This window comes from Strigops habroptila, chromosome 4, assembly GCF_004027225.2.
Source record: "Strigops habroptila isolate Jane chromosome 4, bStrHab1.2.pri, whole genome shotgun sequence".
In the NCBI taxonomy this organism is placed as follows: domain Eukaryota; kingdom Metazoa; phylum Chordata; class Aves; order Psittaciformes; family Psittacidae; genus Strigops; species Strigops habroptila.
The window spans coordinates 80635568-80644762 of record NC_046358.1 but is presented as its reverse complement, the minus strand read 5'-3'; the positions used below and the strand labels follow the sequence as shown (position 1 = coordinate 80644762).

At 50.7% G+C, this 9195-nt stretch overlaps 1 protein-coding gene across 4 annotated transcripts in view; it reads left to right on the top strand.

Moving 5' to 3' along the window:
* MICALL2 (MICAL like 2) overlaps positions 1-9195 on the top strand; it is a 34026-nt gene continuing 24831 nt past the window's right edge. For 2 of the 4 annotated variants that reach the window (XM_030483850.1, XM_030483849.1), the window contains exons 1-2: positions 15-238; positions 6321-6369. In XM_030483850.1, the coding sequence (XP_030339710.1) occupies positions 96-238; positions 6321-6369 (192 nt within the window). In that variant the 5' untranslated portion in view covers positions 15-95. Of the gene's footprint in view, positions 239-5521; positions 5898-6320; positions 6370-9195 lie in introns of those variants that run through there. The other 2 variants (XM_030483852.1, XM_030483851.1) reach the window with 2 other exon arrangements.

Below are 9195 nucleotides of genomic sequence, written 5' to 3'. Positions count from 1 at the left end.
GGCCGGACGCCACACGCCGGCAGGCTGCGGCCGGGCTGGGAACGGCGAGGGGCTCCCTCAGCCCTGCCGCTGGCTCCCCCCGGCCCGTCGAGGCCATGGCGGCCATCCAGAACCTGCAGCTGTGGTGCAAGCAGCAGTGCGAGGGCTACCGCGATGTCAACATCACCAACATGACCACCTCCTTCCGCGACGGCCTCGCCTTCTGCGCCATCCTCCACCGGCACCGGCCCGACCTCATGTGAGTACCCTCGATGAGCATCGAGGACGAGGCCTGGGCTGCCGGCTCGCCGGGGCTGGGACCCTCGCCGGGGCTGCCGTCGAGCTGCGGACCCCGGTCCACCAAGCGCCCTCGCCTTCCCTCAGCCCAGCCGAGATGCCATCTCTGCATGGGGAGATGCTGTGGGCTGGCAGCTGGCGCCAGGAGCTCTGCTATAGCACCCACGCTGAGAGTCTCCAAGCGAAGAGCTTTGCTCTCACTACCCACACGCATTCCTCCCCTCCTCGATATTTTCCCTTTTTCCTTCCCTCTGTGGCTGGATTATACATGCTTTAAGTGCGTCTTTTTCCATTGCAAAACAAGTTCAGGCATTGGATTTGGGGGAAGCGTTTCCTCCTTTGCTGTTGGTGTTTGCTTAGGCTGGGCTTTCCTCGCGCAGCCCGATGGCAAGCTCAGCCGCTCCTGAGTCGGGAGGCAAGGGCTATTTAAACAAAATACAATAGAAGGGCAGGGCTCAGATTCCTGCACATCGCTCCATTTTCCCATCTATTGCTCTGTGTGTGGGAGGCAAAGTGCTTTCCACCCCTTGCTAGTGCCATTGCTGGCGCCCTGTGGCTTTTAACCTGTTGCTGCCTCAGTGTTAGCATCTGGGAAGGTGAAGAGCCGAAGGGAGATGTAGATCCTCCTTCCTAGTTGGTTTGGGTTTGTTTTGTTTTGTTACTTCTGGGCTCTTTGGACTTTGAGTTGGGGGAGTTGGGAGGGGAAGTCAAGGCAAGAGAGCTGCACAAAGATTGCCCAGGATTATCGATTTAAGCCTAGGTTTCTCCGAGCCAGATGTGTTCAGCTGGCAGAGGACAGCATTGAGTTGTCTGGACTGTGGTTTTCCTCCTGTTCCTTGAATTCTGCCTTTTTCCTTGTGCTCCCAGGACAGCCAGCTGCTTGAGTTTGTGTGTAGAGATCTCTTACAGGTGTCTTGCTTCTGGTGGAATCCCAAGGAGAAGATCTTGCTCTGTCTCCTCTATGGTCTTGAAACTTAGAAGAGGCAGGAGCAGGCACTTTAGGCACACTTTCTGTAGTCCCAGTGCTTGGGCAGTCACCATGGTGTTGCTGTGTATGGCTTCCTGACATGCCGTCATGTCCACATGACTCCAGATATTTCTTTTCCTTCCTTTGATTCACAGTCCCAAAGGTACAAAATACCAGGGCAGAAAGGTCGATGTGACCAGGAGGTGCTCCTAGAGGGACCATGGCAGTTTCCTGGCCAACTCTGCAGCTGGTCCATCCAGAGCATGGGTGTACACGTGGGTGTGCACGTGGCTCAGCAACTCGGGAGCTGGCATAATCCTGTTGATCAGTTTAGTGGGTTGTTTATAATCCTTGAACTGTGGATACACATATCTGAAATAAATCCTCCTGTGCTGAAGAGGGAAGATGTTCCTTGTGGCATCTCCCTGTTCCCATTCATTTTCTTTTATGATGGAAATTCTGCCTGGCTTTACTCAGGACCTTACAGAAGCTCTTTCTGACTCGGGCCAGCCCAGCAAAAAGACTGCCTAAAGGTTAAAGGAAGAGAAGCTTTTATCAGCGGCCTCCCTCATCACTGTCAGTGGTTTAATGCGGGAAAACACCAGGTGTATCCTTGGCTGGGCAAAGTCCTGCTGGAAGGAAGTTGTGCTTTCAAGTGGCTGGGGCTGCCGGGTGTCATGTGTTGGATCCTGGGGCTGAATACTTGTGCAATTCTCCATCTAGCTGTAAAAGCTTCTCAGCGTTGGTAGTACAGGAACCACTGGCAGAGCAGTGCAGCTGGGTGCACATGTGGCTGTGACCTCTGCTTCCCAGGGGCTTGGAAGTGGTTTGTCCTCAATTCCTCCCCTTCCTTGTATCAAAGATGCTGGTTGAAGATTAAAAGCATCGTGCTGAAAATAAAACTAGGAAGGGATAACTGGTGTTTGGAGCGCTTGGTGTGTTTGCAGCAGCTCTGCTGTATTAATCGCTTGCAGGACATGATTCAGTCACAGCAGCAGAGTTTTGCAACAGTGCGTTTTCTGTCATGGTTTACACAAATGACATTCTTGGGCTGAGGAGTGCAGGGGATTTCTCCTTGCGGAAGTTCCCAGGAAAACTTCAAGCCATTACAAAACATGGTCATAATCACAGGCTTCTCTTGCGGGGTATGTGGCTGCTGGGGGTCTCTCCTCCCCCTTCCTGTTTTCTTGCTGGAAAACATATGGAAAATATGATAACCTCTCTCCAACTTGCCTCATGTTGGTTTGTATGTTACCAGCGAGTAGGGCAGGCTGTGTAAAATTAGAAATGCATTTCCCACTCCCTTCCCACTCACCTAAGGATGCTCTGGGGGAGTGAAGATGAATGCTGAATTACCATGGAAATTCACTTCTCTTTTTGTCCCAGCTAAAGAGTGCTTCAGAGCCAGCCCCAGCCCGGCACGCACGTGTGTCAGGCAGGTCCCAGCCCATTCTCTGGGGTGACCTCAGAGCCCTGAGGCTCCTCTCCTCAGAGGGACGTGCAGCCTCGCAGCAGCGCGGTGGGAGGCTGAGATCAGAGCTGCTGCATGTGATGGCCATGGCTATGCAAGTTTTAGTGGCCTTGGCCTGATAAGTGAGTTAGAAGAAGCAGGGGAGCTCTGCACCCTCACTCCAATATTAATGCCAGATGTTGAGGAAAGGTTTTGATTAAGCTCCTTCTCTCCGTCCGGGATCTTGCTCTTTCCCAGACTGTGCGTTTGTGTTCAGCTCCATGTTCTGGGAATGGGCTGGTTGTGAAATCCCCTTTGGCAGCTTAGCAGCCCCGGGTGCCCATTCCAGCACCATTTCCTGGGCTGCTGTCAATTCAGCAGGGCAGGATGAGGCTAACAGTCACCAATACAGACAGGGAGGGCCCTGGCTGTGCTGAGGATGGGTTGCACTCTCCATCCCCTTAGCAAAAGGCTGCGGTGGAGCAGAGCTGCTGCCTGCTTGGCCTCCAAGGGGTTGTGGTTTGTGTGATGGGCATAGACTAGGGGAGGATGGTTCTGGGCTCAGGGAGCCTCGTCTGTTGTTAGTGACCCACAGCAGTACACCCAGCAGGCGTTGCTGAGAGGAGGATGAGTGCATTGGGGCATCTTCCACCTGGGATTCTCAGTTCTGTCCTCTCTCCACAGGTTGTTTGCACCTCCAAGAAGAGCACAGCTGAAAGGTCCTGTTCCCAGCACAGCACGCTGGATTTGAACCCTATGTTCCAGGACTGTGAGCTGGCAAAGGGTGCTTCACTCTTTCGGTGAAATATCTTATTATCTATAGAAAGATAGTACAAAAGTGCCAAGGAGCAGAAGCTTTTGATACCATCATGGCTCTGGGATTTTTTCCCCCCTCCTCAGTCTGCTCCAAGGTCAAGTTTCCAACCAAGTTAGTACTTGCAGCAGCAGCAGAGATTCCTCCTGTAGAAGCACACGTGCTTTGCGAGCACTGAGTTTTGCAGCTGGAGCTGTGGGTGGTCAAGGAGATTTGTGGTCATGAGAAGCACTGAGCCACTTCTTTTTGCTAAGAGAAGGGTTATTTTGGGAGCTAAAAACTTCACTTGTATTCCTGTGCTGGCGAACTCCATTCTGATTTGTTTCCAGCACTGGAGGCCCTCTCTTGGGTCAGATTATATTTCTCACCTCTTCCAATTAATTCAGTTGCCTATGTTTTCTCAGCGGAGAACTCCTTCTCCGTTTGTATTATCTTTGCTTTCTTAGGATTACATTGGTCCGGAGAGCTTTGATATTCCAAGATAGGAGTTGCACCAGCAAGATCAATTTCCAAAAGAAATATTATATGCAAGCAGTTCACCTGACTAGCCAGGGAAGAAGTGATGCTGAGAGGGCAGGAGGCTCTTGAAATGACCAAGTAACCTGGTTGTTTGCACTCTCCTTTGGGGAACAGAAGGAGGCTTCACACATTCACCATCAAGAGATTTGGGTTTTAGGTCTCTGTAACATGCCATGCAGTGTGAAGCTGCATGCACGCTACCACAGCAAACAGCATTCAGTGTGGCTGAAGGCCACTGACCAACAATGAACAGTATGTTATGTCTTATGTGTCAGCATGACTGAGGGAGCTGGAGCTCCCCTTTGCTCTTGCAGGTGTTTTCCTGCATTTCCTTGCTACAGAGACTCTTTGGGAGCAGAACCAGGAGTGAGGCAGAGTGCTGCAATCATCTCATTCAGCTGGCTCCTAAAAAAAGCTGATTTTGTCTGACACAGCCAGGATGATTGTATTGTTCCACTGAAACTTTCTATGATTGTTTTTGTTGCTCTTTTTAATCCATTGTCTCAGGGAAGGGAAATCTCCAGGCAGGAGCACTGCTTGAAGAAAAAACTCTCCAAGTCCCTTTGGTTTTGCACAGGAAGGAGTATATGATTTAGAGGTGGGATGTGCCTTGTCTTTATGTGCTTCCTGGGGGAGTTTGACCTTTGGGTCTTATCTGTCATTCATTCTCTCCTTATCCCACATAGCAATACCAGATGCAGGAAGCAGGGAGGAGGCACAGGCTGTGGCATGATGGACAAACCTGGTTGAAGGCGCCTCTCTTATGTATAATGTAATGCTCCACTTTCTCTAATAAGTAGATAAAGGATCCGGCTTGCTCCTTGCTGTTACAAGTCATGGAAAAAGTTCCCCTGCTGCGCTACAGATCATGTGTTTGTCTCATGAATAGGTTGCTGTGAGCCAGCTTTGCCCTGGCTTTCACACTGTTATCCTGGCTCCTCTTAGAGCTGAGGGGCTGGCTAACAAGGGTAAGTCCATGTTGGTTATAAAGGTGCTATGTTCAAAAATGCAAAGTTAATGCTGTAGCCTTTTCTGTTTATCAGTGAGAATTTCCTCTCTGATACCAGTCGTTTGCTTTAGCTCTGTGCTAGTAGGTACAAGGATTGTAAAGTGAAACTGGGTTATCAGAAAGGAATTGACCCTGCCTGCTTGCCTGGGCAGAAGGAAGCGGTGTTGGAGAGCAGGGCTGCCAGCCAACAGGCAGTTTTGTATTCCCAGTTTAGCAAGTGACAGTCACTTTAAAACAAAGCTGACAGTGGCTGTTTCCTAGGCGAGGGGCATGCTCTGCTATGGGTGAGAAAGCACATTGTGTTGTGGCTCTACTTCTAATAGCAAAAACTCACTCTCCCCAGTGCTTTCTTGCCTGTCCTGTCAGGTCCCACTTTCCGAGTTCCCAGCACAGTGCAGAGAGAGGTGGTATCTGGGTTGGACCAGAGAGGGGGAGAGAAAATCTGGGGAGAGGGGAGGAGGGAGGTGATGTCCGGGGACAGCAGAAAGGAAGAAGGACTGTTGACTTTGGCTTGTAACTTGCAAACAGTAATTGTCTCTTCCTTTTCAGTTACTGGTTATGATTACAAATCAAAGGAGACAGCCCTAGGGACGGAAGAATAATATTTCTACAGGCAACTTTGGTGTTATCAGCCACAGTGTTGTGTTGTGGGCAGAGGTATTTCCCAGGCACATTCCTAGTGCTGGTTTTGTGGAGCTCTGCCAGAGGAGAAAAGAGGATTTGAAACCAGAAGTTGGAGCTGAGGTCTCTGTGTGGAGACAACTTGCAAGACAGGAGAAGAGCATGGATGTGACAGTTTGGAAAGTGCTTCCAAGGAGAGAGTTGCAAATCTGGCTGGCAGGCACCAGTGTACCTTTTTGAGGTGGGAGAGGAGCTAGGCTTTCCTGGTGGGGAAAAACCCACCCCATGAGTTAGAGGTTGCTCCTGTCTGCCTCAGCAAAAGCTCTGAATTTGCATGGGATGTCTTGGCATCAGCACGTCCTGTCTGCGGGAGGCTGCCCTGCAAGGGTGGATGTGCCAGAAATGTGTTGTGCTGCCTGTGGGCAGATGGCTCTGCCTGCTGAGTCTCCTGCACCTCTCTGTCCTGGGAGGTACAGCAGGTCTGTGAGTGTCTTGGACGGGATCTGACACACTGCTCCCTCTGGAGCATCTCTGAGAAGGCAGAGTGGGAGGAGGTGCTCTGTCCCCTGGACCAGTGATGCTCGGAGAGGTTTGGGAAGCTGGAAGCGAAGCAGTTTGCTCTACATCACCAACCTGAGATTTTTCTCTTGTTCCTGTATTTCAGAAACTTCAACTCCCTCAGTAAAGAAAATGTGTACGAGAACAACAAGTTGGTAAGTGACTTAATGTTTTACTTTTGATCTAGTCCATAACCTGGCACCTTGCTTATGTGCTTTAGCAACAGAAACCCTGCGGATGCAGTGTGCTGGGTGTGCTATATTCAAATCTTTTGCCTCATTCTGCATGTGTACAGCCTTCTGATTCAGATGACAATGTATAGGCTTGCTGGCTGCTTGAAAGCACCATCAGACCATTCACACTTCTTCACTGGCCTCACAGTGATGCCTGTGTCCAGTGTGTCCCGTGACAGCAGGGACTCAGACAGAGATGCTGGAGTACGTGGTGCTCCTGAGGGATGGAGCTGGAGCTGGGAGATAGCTGGTGTGAGAGGGGAAGTGCAGGGAGTCTTCCCCCACTTCTGCTCATTACGAGTGCAGGGGATGAGAGCTGCTAGAAGGTGGAGACATCCTAAAACCTCATCCTGCCTGGACTCCACTCCAGGATGGGATTTGAGTTTCTCTTGTTCTCTTCACGAGGAAAGTAGAAGTTGGGCAGGCCAACCCCCCTCCTGCAGTGGATTCAAGCATGGCCTTAGCGCTCTGAGGAGGGATTTTTTTTCCTCTCTCTCTCCCTCACAAAGAGAGAGGCAGTGCATTAAAATGCTTGTCTTCCCTTGGCATCGCTCCACACAGCTTCGTGGCTGCTTGGCAGGAGCTTGGGATGTGAATGAACCACGGCAGCTTACTCTTGTCTGGACTGGAGGAATGACATGCTCTGACGCAGTGAGCTGTCTGAGGTGATCCTTGCTTCTGGGAGTCCTAAACTCACCCCTCCACTCTCCTTAGCTTCCACTCCCCTCCAGCCCCAGCCGTGTTCACAGCGCCTGTGGCAGACCCCTCTCTCCCCAGGTTAGGGCTGCAGTATGTGAGCAGTTACTCACACCCTCTGGGTTTCAGCCCTTTGTGTTCCCCTCCTCTAGGTGAGAGCCAGACCAGGCATTTGTGCCCTTGGCGCTTGGTATTTGGCAGGCGTCAGGGCCTCTTTGCCATGGATGGTCATCCTGGCCAGAGTGCTGTGGAGCTCTGAGTGTTCCTCCTTCCCCAGCTGGGCTGATGGTGTCTCCTCTGCTGGCAGCTTTGCTTGTCCCTGGCAAATGAGCTGAACGAGCTGCCTCCAGTGCTTTTATTAATGAAAAGCTGCTTTGTGCCTCTCGTATAAAGGGTTGCTGCCTCCTTTGTCACAGCCTGTGTCCCCCACCCACCCCGCTTCATTTCTTGTTTTCTTTTATGTCCTTTATTTCGCTGTCTCTTCCTTATTCCACCTGCTGTAAGGTGACTTGTCTGTGTTACCCTTTCACAGCTGATATGCTGTTCCCTTGGCTTTTGCCCCTTCATTTCCCTGTGGGCTCCTGGGCTGGCCTTCCCTCTCAGACTGCTCTCCATCCTAGCTCCTACACTTTCTTGCTCTGGCTGCTCTTGGGATGTGACTGGGTCTGATTTCTCCAAGTGCTATGCCTTTGCTATTGTTCAGACCCTCCTTGATGCCTCACTATTCAGTAACTTCTTTTCAAGGGCTGTATTATTCAACTAAAGAATCTTGTTTGAGCTGCAATTTGCCATATAAGGTCTTCTGCTGAGGAAGAATGTGTCACTTCTCAAGTGCCAAAAAACCAGCCCCAAGCCCTAGAAAAATTTCAGTTGGTGGCATTTTCTTGCCTAAGATTTCAAATATATATAAAGAGGAGAAAGGTTTCTAGAGGCTTTAGGTCCATTTTTTTCGGTGCTAATGGGTGGTGGTGTGGTGCAGCAGGTACAGTAGCAGTCTGTGTCAGAGGAAAGCTGTGCCTGGCTGGCCCAGATGGCCTTGAGTGTGTTGCTTTGTCTCCTCTATGCACAAGGGGAGCGGTGGCACTTGCCTCCTTCTAAAGCACTTGGAGCTGCACTGCTGTAAAAATGTTATGCAGAAATAACATGCTGCTGCTTTAAAGGCCAGTCTGAGCAGGCAGGTAGAGGAGAAGAGCAACTGGGCCATGTTAGGTGGTGATATTGGATCTTCAGGCAAGAGCAGTTCTCATGAACACAAGGATGCTATAGGCACAGGGGACACTGCATCTAATGCTGCTCTCTGCATTGCTCACCCGCTTCTGGCCAAACCAGTTGTTTGCATGAAGCATCCTCCTCTTTGGGATCCAGGCAGCCCCTCACACTTGTTCTGTGCCTGTTGCGCTGGTCTCACCCATGGCACTGTGTGGCAGGAGGTGGCATGATCTGCGTTGCTGCTCGGCTGCACACTGGGAATGTCCAGCAAGAAAATTCCACTGGTCAGACCAGTTGTGCAACTAGTGCAATGGGGAACACTCCAAAGAGCATGTGGAGTACCAGGTTATGAGACAGGCAAGTGCCAGGCTGGGCTGGCAGCACGACACAGCCAGAGCTAACTGGCTGAAAGCGTTTTTAATGTCAGCTCAGTTACATTTTTACTGGGCTACCCAATGGAAAAAAATGGTAATTTTCTTGCTGAAAAAGAGTGGCTGTTTGTTTCTTCTAAGCAGGAATGGTTGGCTTGTACACCAGCACTGTTGTGTGTCTGCGCCAGAGGTCAGATGCGGAGGGTTTTAATATGCTCAAGTCTTTCTTTAACCCTTTCACTGTGGGCTTCAGCAGTAGCCATCCTCTGGTCCTGTAAGTGCTGTTTTCCTTTGCTGTGTTGGCATTTCAAAGGGGCTGCTCCGAAGGGGGAGGGAAGGGAATTTTTCCTATAACCTAGGAAGGAAGAGGGCTGGAGAAAGTCCCTAATAAAGCCCTACAGCGATTTGAGCAAGGGCAAAGCTGCTTTATGGATGTTGCTATATGTTTTGTCCTTTAGTAAAGGCTTTTGCT